The sequence below is a fragment of the Stomoxys calcitrans genome, chromosome 5 (genome assembly GCF_963082655.1).
Source record: "Stomoxys calcitrans chromosome 5, idStoCalc2.1, whole genome shotgun sequence".
Lineage (NCBI taxonomy): Eukaryota > Metazoa > Arthropoda > Insecta > Diptera > Muscidae > Stomoxys > Stomoxys calcitrans.
Genome location: NC_081556.1, coordinates 101,865,905 through 101,883,694, shown reverse-complemented (window position 1 = coordinate 101,883,694; position 17,790 = coordinate 101,865,905). Strand labels below are relative to the sequence as shown.

At 41.1% G+C, this 17,790-nt stretch overlaps 2 protein-coding genes across 4 annotated transcripts in view; both read left to right on the top strand.

The window, feature by feature from the left end:
- Positions 1-17,790, top strand: part of LOC106094124 (uncharacterized) — a 322,459-nt gene that overhangs the window by 295,645 nt on the left and 9,024 nt on the right. For all 3 annotated transcript variants that reach the window (XR_009398455.1, XM_059369584.1, XM_059369583.1), the window contains exon 7: positions 15,039-15,523. Coding sequence is in view for 2 of the 3 variants with exons in the window: in XM_059369584.1 (XP_059225567.1) it covers positions 15,039-15,523 (485 nt within the window). In the remaining variant the exon portion in view is untranslated. The remainder of the gene's footprint in view (positions 1-15,038; positions 15,524-17,790) is intronic.
- LOC106083109 (uncharacterized) lies at positions 3,944-5,836 on the top strand. Its single transcript, XM_059369585.1, has 2 exons — positions 3,944-5,602; positions 5,658-5,836. Exons 1-2 carry the CDS (start codon positions 4,268-4,270, stop codon positions 5,664-5,666), a joined length of 1,344 nt encoding a protein of 447 aa, XP_059225568.1. The 5' UTR covers positions 3,944-4,267; the 3' UTR covers positions 5,667-5,836.

Below are 17,790 nucleotides of genomic sequence, written 5' to 3'. Positions count from 1 at the left end.
TTGAGTGCAGTATTCAAATTTAAATTCAATGATAAGGGGCCTCCTTTTTATAGCTGAGTTCGAACGGCATGCCGCAGTGCGACACCTCTTTGTAGAGAAGTTTTACATGGAATAGTACCGCACAAATGTCGCCAGCATTAGGAGGAGAAAACCACCGCTGATATTGTTTTCTAATTTTCTCGCCCGGATTCGAACCCAGGCGTTCAGCGTCATAGGCGGACATGCTGACCTCTGCGCTACGGTGGCTTCGAGGTTATTTTTTAGCACAATAAACTGATTACTGGTTTAGGTGTATGTCCATAGTAGCATGGGGCGGATTAATATCCGCACCCCTTTTCAAATTAACCTACCAAACGTAGAGATTCAGAATTTCCCATTCTTAGAGCAGCTGTAATGCTAAGATTACTCAGACTTTGGACTGATTCTACGGAGTGTTCTTACTGGTCTGACAACAGTCTGATACTCATTGGTCTTTTACAGATAAAAGTTAAAGATCTAGGTTATCCTGATTAATTTCCTGTTTCCTGTTTAATTTCCTATCCAGTAGAACATCCAGGCATTTAACCCTCTTACCAAATTGAATTTTCTCTATGCCCCAAGAAAAAAGCTACCCAGCATACATTTATCTTCTAGAACAGCATTAAAACTTCCATTCCCATGTTGCGCTGTAATAAAATATCTCAAAGCTTAATGAATATAGATACCTGTGTTACTTTAGGTTAAGGTGGCAGTCTGCGATCAGACTCACTTAGACGTTTTCGTCCATTGTGATACCACAGAAGCAAAAGGAGAAAGATGCCTTCTAGTTCCTACCGTTGAACCATCCAGTTCGCTTTAAAAAGCCCAGCAACTTGCGAAAGTTCACATCCGCTAAACTAGACAAGTTCTCAAAGAAATGAGATCCTAAAGAGGAACTCCTTCTGACTGTCAGTGTGGGACACAAAGAAGGTATTCTATAGTGTGTTCTTCTTCGCTGTCCTCATAGCTTCGACATAAGTCGTTACTGGCTACCTTCAGTCTGTCAGCATGTTTTCCGATCAGATTGTGACCTGTCATAACGTACACAATGACTGAGACGTCTGTTCTAGTCAGTCTAGATTAGGCCACATAATTTTGGAATGCCTTCGGGCCCGATCCTGAAGACTCAGCTTACAAGTCGCTAGAGGCATACCCACAGATTCCGCTTAACAATTCTCTGGGATATTTCTGTGATCCGTCATCCAGAACAAGTGAAAATTTAACTATTCAGCCATCTCGTTAAGAGGGCGTTTTTTGAATTCAGAAATATGTTCTCCAGGGATCTAATGGCTGCCTGAGAAGATATTTATGCCAGTTTTTGTTATTCTTAGCCATTCCACCGCTTCTTTGATTGCAAGGATCTCCGCTTGATAGATTTTCAGAATACATCCCAAACCCCACCCAATCGCATAGTTTGGGACCATCTGGTTCTACGATGCCAGCGTATCCTAGTTCCAATCGGTTCTATCAGGAATAGTGGTTCAGTATTTTTTAACAAAATGGATTTAGGAAGGGTGTAATACACAGTGCCTGAAACATCGGACATTATATCAAGGATAACACAGTGTTCGTAGCCGCCACATGACCAAAGAGAAAGCTCCCTTAGCCTAGTCGTAGCAGTAGTCGTAGCAATTTGTCTTGCCACAAAGTTCAGAGGTATTAGGTGTAGCATTAAAGTCAGTGCATCAGATGGTGTCGTCCTCAGTGTGGCTGTGATGCACAAACAAGCCATCCTTTGGATCCGGTTGAGTATTGAACAGTTGGGGGACTTTTGAAGTGCCGTCCACCAGACCATAACACCATATAGCATTATAGCACTGACAACTGCAGTATATAACACGCGGTTTAAACCCCCCTTTGTTGTCAATGGCTCTCTTGCAAGTGTTTAGCGCAAGATTGCCTTTCTTGCCCTTTCCGCAATGTTCCTTCGTTACCAGGAATATGAATGTTACGGTAAAATTGTCCTTTTGTATGTTACTACAGACCCTCTGCACCCTCTTTTCAACCTAACCTAACCAACTAAAGACCCTCCGCATCCCACAAAAAAGCTATGAGTATGCCATGGTCGTTTCCATGTCCCTGACAGTAATGGCATTTAGCAGCAGCAACAGTAAATGCACAATGGAGGTCACTTAATTGCTATCAATAGCCAAGTACTCTTTGCATTCTGGTTGAATACTCCTTTCGGCCCATTAACCATAGGCGTTGCAGTCGACTCCCATTTGTAAGCTTAAGTGCGCCAACTTTTTCCTTTATTATGATAAAAACAAATGTCTCTCTACATTAGTTGATTATAACACCAGGCTGCCTTCTCTCACCCACAACGAATCCTTGAATGTGTACGCTTACATTGCAGGATATGTTTTATGGCATTGCCGGCACAACGGTACTCAGGTTTTTTGCAATTGTGTTATTCAAACAGCCATGTGGTCTATTGGTCACTTCAGCTATGGAGCAAAAGTAATGTAATTTAGCCTTTTTTATAGTTTCATATAAATAAAGTGAATAGAGTTCGGAAGCTGAATAGGAATCTAATTAAGTGTCCATAGTTGAAATAATTGATGGTTTCTTTTTTTTTTAACAAAAACGGGAATAAATTGAATGGGTTGTACAATCCACATACAGGAAAACTGCATTGAACCAGACGGTATAGACGTTGATGTGTTTTTATGTTAGACAAGTAAGTACGGACAAAAGTCGTAGCACAGAGAGTTTTTTATAACCTACAGATTTGTGGAGGCCACCTTAGCGCAGCATGTCACGCCAGGGTTCGAATCCTGGCAGGAACATCATAAAAATTTTCAGCGGTATTTATCCCCTCTTAATGCTGGCGACATTTGTGAGGTACTGTTCCATTTTGTATGACAGTCATGTAAAAACTTCTCTACAAAGAGGTATCGCACTACGGCACGCCGATCGGACTCGGCTATAAAAAGTAAAAATGCAAATTTTGCCCATGAACATTCCACTACGGAACAGGGGCAAACTTCTTACATATCAATAAGTGATGTCCGATTCCAGTTTAAGCTCAATGATAAGGGGCCTCCTTTTTATAGCCGAGTCCGAACGGCATGCCGCAGTGCGACACCTCTTTCGAGAGAAGTTTTACATGGCATAGTACCTCACAAATGTTGCCAGCATTAGGAGGGGAAAACCACCGTTGAAAAATTTTTTTTGATGGTCTCGCCAGGATTCGAAACCAGGCATTCAGCGTCTTAGGCGGACATGCTAACCTCTGCGCTACGGTGGACTCCCGGCTATAGAAAGTAGGCCCCTTATCATTGAGCTTAAATTTGAATCGGACGGCACTAATTTAAATGTGAGAAGTTTGCCCCTTTTCCTTAATGGGATGTTCATGGGCAGGAGGATCGGTTTATTCAGACCATACTTGACACGTATGTTAGAAGTCATAGAAAAAGTCACTATGTAAAATTTCAGCCAAATCGGAAAAAAATTACGTCCTCTAGAAGCCCAAGCAGTATAATCTGGAGATCGGTTTATATGGGAGCTACATCAGTTTATGGATCGACGTAGACTATAAATAGAAAAAATCACTATGCAAAATTTCATCCATTTCGGAATAGAATTACGCCCTCTAGAGGCTGAAGAAGTATAATCAGGAGATCGGTTCATATGGGAGCTACATCAGGTTATGGACTGATACAGACCATACTTTGCACGTATGTTGGAGGTCATAGAAAAATTCGCAAAATTTCGTCCAAAAGATAAGAAATACGTGATAGCGGCAGAACGGTATATATGGCAACTATTGGGTTGCCCAAAAAGTAATTGCGGATTTTTTAAAAGAAAGTAAATGCATTTTTAATAAAACTTAGAATGAACTTTAATCAAATATACTTTTTTACACTTTTTTTCTAAAGCAAGCTAAAAGTGTAGTATACAAGTAGTACCTAAATAGCTTATACCATGTAATTCTGTAAATAGCCTATAGTATATAAGTAGTAGTACCTAAGCACCTTATACCATGTAATTATGTCGATAGCCTAATTATTGACGATAACAACTTATGCTTCTGTTTGTTATCGATTTACATTTTGATTATGCTCTGTGTTTCAAAAGAAATCTAAGTCGGACACCTGTGAAGAAGAGAAGCTAACACGAGCTCAATGAGTGTAAAAATAAAAGAAACAAATAAATAAAGTGTTTAAAATAAATTCAAACCGCCTACACCACTCACTACAAACTCAGAAGTGGGATATTAGAGAATTTTTTTTTTCCCTGCGAAAAAATGGAATTCATGGAAGAAGAATTGTCTTTAACAACATTGCAGGCTTTGTGCAGGAATTTTTTTTTGTCTACAGACGGAACAAAACGGCAGTTGGTTCTTCGTTTAAAAGATGTGCCTAAAGAGGAACTCACAAAAATGATAGAGGTGGAAACAACAAAAGAATACGACAGTACCGTTATCCAAAAACATTTGACTGTCGATGGAGGACAGTCAGTGGTACATAAAGAAAATCTACAGGCAAGTGAAAATGTAAAGAATACCGCAAAATTAGAGGGCACAAGTAAGAACGACAATGCAGACACAAAAGTTATGACAACCGAAAATATTCCGAACAACAACAAAAACCAACGAACTCCAGAAAAAGAAAAACACAAATTGCAGCACACTTCGAACCCCAACGAAGAGATATTAAGTGGCAGATTTGACCGACGAGTAAACAACTACAACAACTTCCGCAGTGCAGAATTTACTTTGGAGGCGTCACTGAAAGAAAAAGAAATGGAGCTATTGAAAAAAGAGAATGAGTTGCTAAAACGTGAACAAGAACTCTTACGCAAAGAGAACCAAATGTTGAGATCAGTTGATTGCGCAGCTGAGCAGTCTGCAGCTGCTGGTATTTCTCTTAGCTTGGTAAGCAACTTTATCTCAAATTATGATGGTAAAACCGATGGCACATTTTGGGTTACCCAGCTGCGTGATATTCAAAAGACATACATGTTGTCTGACAACATGTTGAGAGCATTGTTCGCAACAAAGTTGATTGGCAGAGCGCAGGTATGGCTACACTCGCGACGAAACACTTCAGACGAAAATCTTGATGAACTTTTTCAACAATTCTGCTTGATGTTCGGCACCAAAGAAACAAAATTAGAGCTTCGCAGAAATTTTGAGCGCCGTAAATGGAGTTATGGTGAACATTTTACTGACTACTGTAATGACAAAATAATGTTGGCAAGCAAGCTCTCTTTAGATGAAGATGAATTAGTGGAGTACATAGTGGATGGTATACCAAATATACAGATACGCATGCAAATGTCTTTGCAACAACACACAAGTACCGACGACTTGTTGAAGTCACTTGCAAATGTTAAGTTAAGCAAACCATCAACAGCCCAACAAACAACACAGAAAAATAAAGAAAATACAGAAGGTAAACAACCAACAACGAGAGTCGGCGTTCGTTGTTATAACTGCAACAGCGTAGGTCATTATGCAGCCGACTGCAGCAAACCTCGTCGACAGCCTGGGACGTGCTATGCGTGTGGCAGCGAAGAGCATATGGTCAGCGATTGTGAATTAAATAAGAAGAAGAACGATGAGAAAATGAACCATTATGTAAGATTGTTTAATTTTAGTCCATTATTTAATAATAATTTTAAATTTACTTTAGAATGCCTGATAGACTCTGGTAGCCCGATCAGTATGATAAGACAAGATGTTTTACCGAATGAAGTACAGACTTTTGAATTTAATAATTTTTCATTTTATGGCATAAACAATTCTAAATTGAAAATACATGGAAAATGTTTTTGTTACATTGAAGTACTTAATAAAAAAATGAAATTTGAATTGATCGTGGTTGACAAAGATTCTATGAAGTATTCTGTAATATTGGGCCGAGATTTTCTGTCAAAGACAAATAGTACAATAATTTTAGGTGAGCCAGATTCAGATGTTACTGTTAAAAATTATGACAACGATATTACTATAGATTATTATGAAGAGGAAGAGAAATTCAGTAAAATGATTATGTCGATAGATGTAAGCCCGAATATGAGCGATTTAGATCTTAAGACTGGGAACGATTTAAAACATGAATTTAAAGAGAAATTAGAAGATATTTTTCGTTCCACTTATGTTGAAATGTTACGGCCGTTGGAACCGGATGTGAAATGTGAAATGAAACTAGTTTTGGAAAATGTGAAACCTTTTCATTGTCCTCCTCGTAGACTGTCGTATGCTGAGAAGAATGAACTTCAGAACATTTTAGACGATTATTTGGAAAAGGGGATAATTAGAATTAGTGAATCGGAATTTGCTTCGCCCATAGTTTTAGTACGCAAGAAGACAGGAGAATTGAGAATGTGTGTGGACTTCCGTAACTTGAACAAAAATACTGCGAAGCACAATTACCCCATACCTTTAATAGATGATTTACTGGACACTTTAGTTGGCAAGACAATTTTCACTAAATTGGACTTGAAAAATGGGTTTTTCCATGTCCACATGCATCAAGATTCTGTAAAGTATACGTCATTTATAACACCTTTAGGACAATTTGAATTTTTAAGAATGCCTTTTGGGCTAAAAAACGCTCCGTCGGTATTTCAAATGTTTGTCAATAGAATTTTTGCGGATTTAGTTAGGCAAGGAAAAGTTATACTTTATCTGGATGATATTCTAATAGCATCGGGGGACATGACTGAACATCTTGCTATTATCGAAGAAGTTATGAGACGAATTGTAAGGAACAAATTGGAATTAAGGTTAGACAAATGTGAATTTTTACGAACTAGTGTGAAATACTTAGGGTATAAAATAGATTCTTTAGGTATAAGTGCAGATGATAAAGGTATAGAGGCGATAAGGAATTTTCCATTGCCGGACAAAGTACACTCTCTTCGAAGTTTTTTGGGGTTATGCTCTTATTTTAGACGTTTTATTAAAGATTTTTCCATGATAGCCAAACCCTTACATGATTTGACAAAGAAGGATAGAAAATTTGTAATCGGATGCGAGGAATTGAAGGCTTTTGATACGTTGAAGACGAAACTTGTCGAATCGCCTGTGTTAGCATTGTTTAATCCGTCAGCCATAACGGAGCTTCATTGCGACGCAAGTGCCTTAGGATTTGGGGCTATTTTGGTTCAGAAGAGCGATGATGGAAAATGGCATCCAGTGTTTTATTTTTCGAAAAGGGCTACGGAAGCTGAGTCGAAATTCCATAGTTACGAACTGGAGACTTTGGCCATAATTTATGCATTGAGGAGATTTCGCGTGTATTTGCATGGAAGGCATTTCAAAATAATAACAGACTGCAACTCACTTACAATGACGTTGAATAAGAGAGAGTTGAATCCACGAATCGCCAGGTGGGCACTAGAGATGCAGAACTTTGATTATGTCGTCGAACATCGCACCGGAAAACGTATGCAGCATGTAGATGCTTTGAGTAGGTGCCAGGAAGTAATGGTGATAGAGACTAACACCTTAGAGGAGAATTTAGTAATTTGCCAAAATAGAGACCCCAAGATTGTTAAGTTGAAAGACCAATTGCAGAACACAGAACACAAATATTATGAGATGAGAAATGGTGTGCTTTATAAGAAAATAGACAAGAAAAGACAGCTATTTTATGTGCCTGAGGCAATGGAATCCCATGTTATATATCACTATCATGATGAGATGGGTCATGTTGGTATAAGTAAAGTTGTAGAATTGATAGAAAAAACTTATTGGTTCCCGCAAATTAGGAAGAAAGTATGCGAACACATCAGGAATTGTTTGAGATGCATAGTATTTTCGAGTAAAGGTGGTAAAATAGAGGGTTACATCCATAACATACCGAAACCAGAAAGGCCTTTTCAGATGTTACATATCGACCATTATGGACCAATAGATAGAGGCAGCTCGAAGAAACATTTGCTAGTAGTTGTAGATGCGTGCTCGAAGTATGTGAAATTGTACCCTACGAAGACTACAGCAACGAATGAGGTGATTAAAGCACTTCGTGAATATTTTAGATACTACAGTAGGCCAACGTGTATAATATCAGACAGAGGTTCTAGTTTTACGTCGAAAGATTTTGCGACATTTTTGGAGGGGAATGACATTCGTCATATCCTGATTGCTACTGGTTCGCCACAGGCTAATGGGCAAGTTGAAAGGGTAAATAGGAATCTTGGCCCAATGATAGCGAAACTAGCAGACAGTGGGAATAGTAGATCTTGGGAGGACGTTATAGAGTCGGTTGAATTCAGTTTGAACAATACTAGGCATAGAATGATCGATGAACATCCAAGCGTGATGTTGTTTGGAGTGAATCAAAAAGGAAATGTTTTAGATGGTATTAAGGAGAATATTATGGAGGAAGACTATAGAAATGTTGAAGAAGTCAGAGATAAAGCTCATGAGAAAGAGGTACAGGCGCAGGCATACAACGAACTACTTGTAAACCGTCGACGGAAATGTCCAGTTGCGTATAAGAAAGGAGACTATGTTGTGATAAAGAATTTTGATGTTAGCACGGGCGTGGCGAGGAAATTGATTCCGAAGTATAAAGGTCCGTATAAGATAACAGAAGTTTTGGAAAACGATCGATATATACTGGAGGACGTAGATGGTTTCCAACAGAGTAGAATACCGTACAAGGGTACTTGGGCTGCCCATAACATCAAACACTGGTTTCAGGGCAATAAGAAATTACGTTAAACAGGTTTGAAAATGTAAAGGCAAAGAATCGGGTGATTCTTATTGTCAGGACGGCCGAATTGTAGTATACAAGTAGTACCTAAATAGCTTATACCATGTAATTCTGTAAATAGCCTATAGTATATAAGTAGTAGTACCTAAGCACCTTATACCATGTAATTATGTCGATAGCCTAATTATTGACGATAACAACTTATGCTTCTGTTTGTTATCGATTTACATTTTGATTATGCTCTGTGTTTCAAAAGAAATCTAAGTCGGACACCTGTGAAGAAGAGAAGCTAACACGAGCTCAATGAGTGTAAAAATAAAAGAAACAAATAAATAAAGTGTTTAAAATAAATTCAAACCGCCTACACCACTCACTACAAAAGTAACAGCTGATAACTGACAGAAGAAAGAATGCAATTACAGAGTCACAAGCTGTGAAAAAATTTGTCAACGCCGACTATATGAAAAATCCGCAATTACTTTTTGGGCAACCCTATATATGTAAAAACTTTCCGATTTGAACCATATTCCGGTCAGATGATGGGAGGCTTCAAGCAACTCAGTGTTTGAAATTTCCGCGAAATCGGTTAATAAATGGCGGCATTTATGGGTTTGAGACCCCAGATCGGCTGATCGGTCTATATGGCAGCTTATCTAAATATAGTCCGATTTGAACCATGTTGGGGTCGGGTAACGGGAGGCATAAACCAACTCTTCAAACTCGGGTAATAAATCGGGCTTTTATGGGCTGAAGACCCTAAATCGTCAGATCGAACTATATGGAAGCTATATCCAAATTTGAGCCAATGTAGCCTTTTCAGGAACTTAACCTGCGTATTAAAGAAATACAGATATAAGCCAAATTTCAGCTTAGTATCTCAATTTTCGAAGGATGTACCGTTGTTGTTGTAGCAGTTTGTTGTGTTCTATCTTTCGTCTGCTTGGTTCTGTTGAGTGTCCAGATCCAGGAACTCTACGACTTAGATGGGGTGGGTCCAGATGGATTTGGTTCTGAGTCGAATGGGTCTGGCCGAGCAGTGATACAGGTGACGTTTGTGGTTTGGTCCCTGGTCACTATCGAGACATGCCTCTTGCACGTCGGCATCAATTCTTGCTCTGTAGGAGTTGAGGCGACAGCATCTGACGGATCGTAATTGAGCCAGAACTATTCTGGTTTGCCGGGGGAAGTGAATTTCTTCAGGTGCAATTGGAGGCGGTAGTTCTCCAATGAATGTTGTCTTTTAGAGGTTCTGGGTTTTGAAGGAATGCTTGATTTAGAGATTCTATCTTGTAGCGCTGAACCTCACGCTCTAGATCATAGATTTATCTTAATGCTTCTGTGCGGTGGACAGCTATCCACAAGATAATGATTTTGGATGGTCTCTGCGATAACAGTCCAAACGGTATTGCTTAGACATTAGACATAGTTATGTTTGTCTCCTGATAGAGGTGGTCCACATGAGAGCTGAGGAGACAGCCTGTCACAGTTCGAAGGGCGGTATTCTGACATATCTAATTATTATTCCACTACGTGTCACAGAACTGACGAGACCACACTGGCGCTGCATAACTTACCACAGATCGGATTCCAGGTAAACAAGGTTTCTTTGCCAGCACCCCAAGTGCTGCCGGCAGGTGATTTGAAGACCTTGTTTTAACTTTTGACTTTATCGCAATTTGCTGTGGCATGTGGGGAGAATGTGTTAGAGCTTCCAAATGTGTCGCCAAGTATTTTAGAACACTTGATGGTCGCAATCGGTTTTCCATCGACTATGACTGTCAGTTCATTATTCATCTCACGCGTATCTGTAGTGAACAATGTGGCCGAAGATTTGGTGGCAGAAATCTTCAGATTTCTTGCAAGGCAATAAGAGGCAAGTTCGTTGAGGTAGCCATTCAACCTATGCTTCGACTTCAAAATTGTAAATTGCAAATTTTGCCCATGAACATTCCACTAAGGAACAGGGGCAAACTTCTCACATATCAATGAGTGCAGTACGATTCAAGTTTAAGCTCAATGATAAGGAGCCTCCTTTTTATAGCCGAGTCCGAACGGCGTGCCGCAGTGCGACACCTTTTTTGAGAGAAGTTCTACATGGCATAGTACCTCACAAATGTTGCCACCATTAGGAGGCGAAAACCACCGCTGAAAATTATTCTGATGGTCTCGCCAGGTTTCGAACCCAGGCGTTCAGCGTCATAGGCGGACATGCCAACATCTGTGCTACGGTGGCCTCCTTTGCTTCGACTTCTTATCCCTAAATTCCACAAATGACAAGCGACCACACAGATAATTCGCGACCCAGCGTTTCATGCCTGGCTGGAGGGACGTGTTGGCGATGTCCTCAAATAGTTTGACATGGCTGAATGTGGCGACTGCATTCGATAGGTCCAGTGCCACGAGAACCGTCCTTCGAAATCCATGCTGATACCCGGCGATTGGAAATTCTCCTACGAGGCTCGTGAGGAGTAATGCCTCAAGGGTCTTGGCTACTGGCGAGGCAAGAGAGATCGGTCTGCACGACTCCCCCAAACTCGGGTCCTTTGCAGGCTTCAGTAACGGGATCACTCTGCCCAACTTCCAGATATCTGGAACTATAAGAGTGTTCAAAGACAGATTGAGGAAAGTAGTAATGTACTCAACTCCAGTTAAATCCAGATTCTTCAGCATCAGTGTAGAGATTCCTTCGGGGCCCAACGCTTTGGATGATTTGGCGCAACGAATAACATTTGTAACTTCGACTCGGAGACCACTGTCACTCTCGAGATGCACAATAAATTGATGGTTGAACATCATGGCGCATCTCTTCGTGCCGGTCACATTTACATCGCCAGAAGTGACTGAGGTCCTGTTATCACATCTATCAGCTCGCTGATTCTGGGGTTAGTGGGGTCCGCACAACGCATACCTGCGAGTACCACTGCCTGCGCCGGGAAATTGGGTTGATTCGCTGATTCTGGAGTTAGTGGGGTCCGTACCACGCTACCTGTGAGTACCACTGCCTGCGCCGGGAAATTGGGCTACACCTGGGGTAAAGCGAGTGGCAGCTGCGCTAATGATGTCTCGGAATTTTGTCTCAACTACTAACAAATTCGAGGGCGCGTCCGTTCACTGAAGCGGCGATTGGTGTACTCTCTAAAGCCGACCCAATCGGCATTCTTCTGATTGATAAACGTCCGGCGGTCATAGGTTATGAAGTCAGGTGGTCGGCCAATGGTGAGAATTATAGGGGGGTGGTCTGATCCCAAAGAAATTACGGATTGTCAGGTTACGCCACTCAGGAGATCAAGGGCGATGCAATGGAAATGTCTGCCGAGATGCAGCACCTCCTCGTAATCCTAGTTGGGGCATCTTCATCCACCGTGCAAAACGTAGATCTTTCAATCTGCTCTGCCAAAGCTATGCCCCGCTGGTCGTTACCTAGGGAAGAATGCCATGAAGTGTTGTCTAAAGTCACCTGGGGGGGTGTGTGTCACATAGCACGAAGACGTGGCTGCAGTTGTTGGTCAGCTTTGTCTCCTGGATCGCTGCGACCAATATGCTCTTCCGACTCATAAAGTCTAAGATCTCATCGATCTTGCCACGCAGTCCGTTGCAGTTTAACTGCAAGAACGATACACTTTCCGGCACTGGCCTGGCAGTAGTAGGGCTAGGATGCTGTCGTTGCATAAATTGCCGTACGGCAGAGGTCGGGGGGGTCACATAGTCCGACGACGAGGACGCCGAAGGCGACGACGACGACGCTTGTGACCCACTGCTGGTTATGTTCGCACAGCACCTTGCGACATAGCCAGTATGACTATACTCACGTAGTGAAGTTAGGCCAGAGCAAGAACGGAAATGTACCCACTCCATGCACCGGTTACACCTCACCGACACCGACCGATGATGAAGGCGGTTCTGGCAAACCGAACAGAACCAGGTCCGGGGTTCTTTTCAATGCCGGCACGGACCAGAAGCGTACAAAGAAGGCACTCCGGGATATGCCTCTCCCGTGACGAAAAAAGGACGAACACATACACTGAGGTTGTACCGTGATTGCAACAGGCGGACGGACGGACACACGGACATCGTTAAATCGTCTAAAAATTTAACGACGATCAAGATTATATATACTTGCTATGGTCAAAAAGTGAATATACCATATGGTGGTGGGTATAACGTGAATATATGCTGGTGATGGGTGTAAAAAAACTACCAAGGATTCCCTCAGATCCTGAATCTATACCTGGGAGACCAAGCGATTGTAATCCCAATCTTTCCACGAATGGCTGGAAGATTGGTAGATTGGATAAGGCTAATGGCTATCGGAGACATGCCTTTTTATACCAACCACCGAAGGATGGGGATATATTCATTTTGTCATTCCGTTTGCAGGTATGTATGGTTGCCCAAAAAGTAATTGCGGATTTTTCATATAGTCGGCGTTGACAAATTTTTTCACAGCTTGTGACTCTGTAATTGCATTCTTTCTTCTGTCAGTTATCAGCTGTAACTTTTAGCTTGCTTTAGAAAAAAAGTGTAAAAAAGTATATTTGATTAAAGTTCATTCTAGAGATATTGAGCGGAAATTTTCCATAAATTCTGTTTTTTTGCCCATAAGCAGGTTAAGTTCGAAAATGAGCTATATCGGACTATATCTTGATATAGCCCCCATATGGACCGATTAGCCGATTCAGGCCCACAAAAGCCACATTTATTATCCGATTTTGCTGAAATTTGGGACAGTTAGTTATGTTAGGCCCTTCGACATCCTTCTTCAATTTGGCATAGATCGGTCCAGATTTCGATATAGCTGCCATATAGACCGATCTCTCGATTTGAGGTTTTTGGCCCATAAAAGGCGCATTTATTGTCCGATTTTGCCAAAATTTGGGACTGTGCGTTGTGTAGGACTCTTCGACATCTTTCCCGCAATTTGGCCCAGAACGGTCCAGGTTTGGATATAGCTGCCATATAGACCGATCTCTTGATTTAAAGTTTTGGGGCCATAAAAGGTGCATTTTTTGTCCGATGTTGCCAAAATTTGGGACTGTGAGTTGTGTTGGGACCTTCGGCATTCTTCTTCAATTTGGCTCAGATTGGTCCAGATTTGGATATAGCTGCCATAAAGACCGATATCTCGATTGTAGATTTTGGGGCCATAAAAGGTGCATTTATGTCCGCTATCGCAAAATTTGGAACAGTGAGTTGTGTTAGGCCTTTGGAAAGTGTGTGTATAAATGTGCGTTATTCTCATCGCCCCGCCTATGCCAGGACAGAATGTTCGCTGAAACCTTTTGTTGCACTTCTTCTTCATTCCAATCTACCAAACTACTGAGGTGTAGGTAAGTTTTAGTCTAGTTGTGCTCCTGTACAGCCAGTAGACTATCCTCAACTTCAGGCTCCATTTTGAGATTACGACCCATCTACATAGTGTTCAACATCTGTGAGCTCTCTCGGTGCGCTCCCGAATGTAAGACTTCAAGTTCAGTTTCCTGTCCAAGATCTGGCCTTGTCAGATATCGTAAGAGTTCTGTTGAGAAAACATGATGCGTCAAATTGGCCCACTTTTTAACACTTTGTATCAGCTACACTTGGTTTCAGATCATGTGGGCTTCGGGGTGTACTCCGAAGATTACCCGATCACCACAGTGATATCACTACGGTGTACATCAAGGGGAGATCAATCAATAAAAGAAGTGATGAAATGGCTTGGAAATAATGGATTAATGACAACTAGGATGCAATGTTTCTATAGAGGCGACATTTCAAAAAAGATTAAATTCTAAAACATTAGCTTTTAGGTTCCCCTCTATCCTCTGGTATCATAATGCACTAAAATGTCTAAGTAAAACTTAACCTAAACTTCATGGAAATACCGTTTCAATTTTGTCCCAGTATGATTTTCATAGGAAATAATTTCAAAATCTTCACTGACTATTTAGCCAACGATATAGTCCAAGCCACCAATATCCTCAATATGTTCCGGCAAATTAAAGCCATCTCTAGGTATTATCTCTTCATTTAAATTTATGGTCAGTATCATCATCAGCAGTTTGTTAATGTCCATGTGCTGTAGTTGGCAATTTAACCGCAGGAGTTCATTCATTTCAGAAAACAAAAGCTAAACTAAACTCATGCGAATGTGTTGGTATTCCATTAAAATTATTTCCATATGTGAGTGTGTGTGTGTGTGTGTGTGTGTGAGTTTGTATCGAATTGCAATGTGTGCATTCGATGCTAGAAACTGGTGTCCAAACGAATATTGGATAAGTTGTGTGAAAATTTTCCATTTTGAATGACCATTGTCGTGAATGTTTTCTCATGTTTTTTCCCGTTTGTCTGTTGTGGACAATTATTTTCTAGGTGCCCGAACGTGTGCGAGCCATGAATGCCAGCATAAAACTTTTGTTAATTGTCCGGGAACCGGTGACAAGAGCAATTTCTGATTATACGCAATTACGCAGCCATGCAGCAACGGCCACATTACCATTGGCCAATGCCAATGAATACCAGCAGCAACAACAACAACAGCCACAACAATCGACTTCAGCATCCTCGTCATCATCATCATCACTGAATGCGGGCAAATTTGCGACGCATTCAATGCTTTATAGCAAATTAAATGCCGGTTACTCTTCATCGCAAGTCTACGATAATTCCATTGGTGGTGGTGGTGGAGGCGGGACAGGAGGAGGAGGAGGAAGTGTTGCTGGCAGTGGAAGAGGTAATTATGTTTACGGTTCTGGTGCCGGCGGTATTAAGGCAAACTACCCCAAAAATCCACACCGTCAATACGATGCGACAACAACGCCCAGCCCGTCATCAGCAGCTGCCCAGATTTTATCAAAGTAAGTTTTACCCGTCACCAGAGTATTCCATTTGAATGCTGTGGTGTGGTCATTCCATCCTTTTTTTTTTGAGTTTAACCAAATTTCATGGAGCAATTAACAGACAGAATGGTCATAATGTCATATACAGAACAGAAACATTAAAGGAACAAACCGTACACAGAAGGAGAAATGCGCATTTACTACCTTGTACATGAGAACGTATACAGACAAAATGTCCATGAAATTTTCGCTAAAAACAAAATTTTCCTTCAAATTTTTTCTAAAAACTAAATTTTCCGGAAATTTTCTATAAAGGCAATATTACCATGAAAGTTTCTCTACAGACAAAATTTTCTCAAAGTTTTTCTCTTAACAAAATTTCGTTTTTTTTTTAAGTCTAATTTTCCAAAAAATCCGAAAGGTGGGGCGGACTCTCCCCCTTACCCTTATTTTCAGAAACGCCAGATATCGAAGATGGGAGGTGCGATTTAAGCCAAATTTTGTGTGTTCTCATATAGTAACCTAAAAACAAAAATGTTCTATTCAAATTTCATATGGGGTTTCTAGGGGGGACGCCCCACCCCAAAAATAGACCAATCTCGACAATATGGGACTCAAATGAAAGGTATTTAAGAGTGCAATACGAATCTAATACCCAAATTTGGGACCAAGTGTTTGGGGGACCTCCCCAACCCCCAAAACACCCCTTAATCGGACATATTTACCGACCATGGCAATATGGGACTCAACTGAAAGGTATTTACAAGTAGAATACGAATCTGATATCAAAATGTGTGACCAAATGTTTGCCGTCCCTCCCTAAAAACACCCCAAACAGGACTTATTTATTGACCATCGCAATATGGAGCTCAAATAGAAGGTATTTGAGTGTAGAATACGAATGTGATATCCAAATGTGGGACCAAGTGTTTTGGCGGCCGCCCATACCCGAGAACATCCCCCAAAGAAGACAAATTTACGAGCATAGCAATATGGGGCTCAAACGAAAGGTCTTTGAAAGTACCCCACGAATCTAATATCAATATTCGGGAAAAAGTTTCAATGGGACCAACCCACCCCATAATACCACCCAAATAGGAAGTATTTGCTTACCATTGCAATATGGGGCTCAAGTAAGAGGCACTTTAGAGTAGAACCTGAAGATGGTATATATTTCCCGAGAAAGTCACAAAATGGCCGCCCCATCCCCCAAAACACCCCCCAAACCGGACATGTTTGCCGACTATGTAAATATGGGGCGCAAATGAAAGGTATTTTGGATTAGACCACGAATCTGATATCAACATTCGGGATCAACTGTCTAAGGGACATCCCACCCCCATAACAACCTCCAAATAGGACGTTTTTGCTTACCATGGCAATTTTGGTCTTAAAGAGAGTGAAGCTCTCCACAAAGCAGATATATTTGCTGACTTTTGCAATAAGGGTTTAAATGAAAGGTATTTAAGATTAGAAAACGAATTTGATATCCAACTTTGTGTCCCATGGCACTATGGGGTTCAAATAAGTGATATTGAAAGTAGAGCACGATGGTGATATATTTTCCGGGCTAAGTGTTTGGGGGACAACCTCACTCCCCAACACACTTAAATCGGACGTACTTACCGACCAGGTCAATATGGGGCTCAAATGAAAAGTTTCGGGGAGTAGAGCACGAAATTGATATCCATTTTCGGGACAAATTTTCTGGGGGTCTACCCCTTCCCAAAAACAGCCAACAAACAGCAATTATTTATTGACCATCGTAATATGGGGCTCCAGTAAAGGTATTTGGGAGTAGAATACGAATCTGATATCCATATGTGGGGCACCGTCCCTTCTCCAAGATAACAAATTTACCGACCAAATGAAAGGTATTTGGGATTAGAATACGAATATGATAACCAATTTTGGGGCGAAGTAATTGGCGAGATGGGGGCAATATGGGGTTCAAATAAATGATATTTGAGAGAAGAGCTCGTTGCGAATATTTTTTTCAGGGCCAAGTGTCTGGGAACTGACTCACCCCGAAAACACCCATAATTCGGACATATATATTTAAGGGTCACGGCAATATGGGACTCAAATGAAAGGTATTTGGGAGTAGATCATGAAATTCATACCCATTTCGTGACCACGTTTCTGGGGTGGGAGACCCCCTAAACCCACCAACCACCACCCTGGGAGCCTTCTTACTCCCATAATCCCCATGAGAATATCGGGCTCAAATAAAGTCTCTTAAGAATGGAGTACAACTAACATTCAAACTTAAATCACTCTAAACC

Excerpts from the sequence above, each read along its gene's own strand:
- LOC106083109 (XM_059369585.1), top strand. The coding sequence starts at position 4,268 with ATGGAATTCATGGAAGAAGAATTGTCTTTAACAACATTGCAGGCTTTG.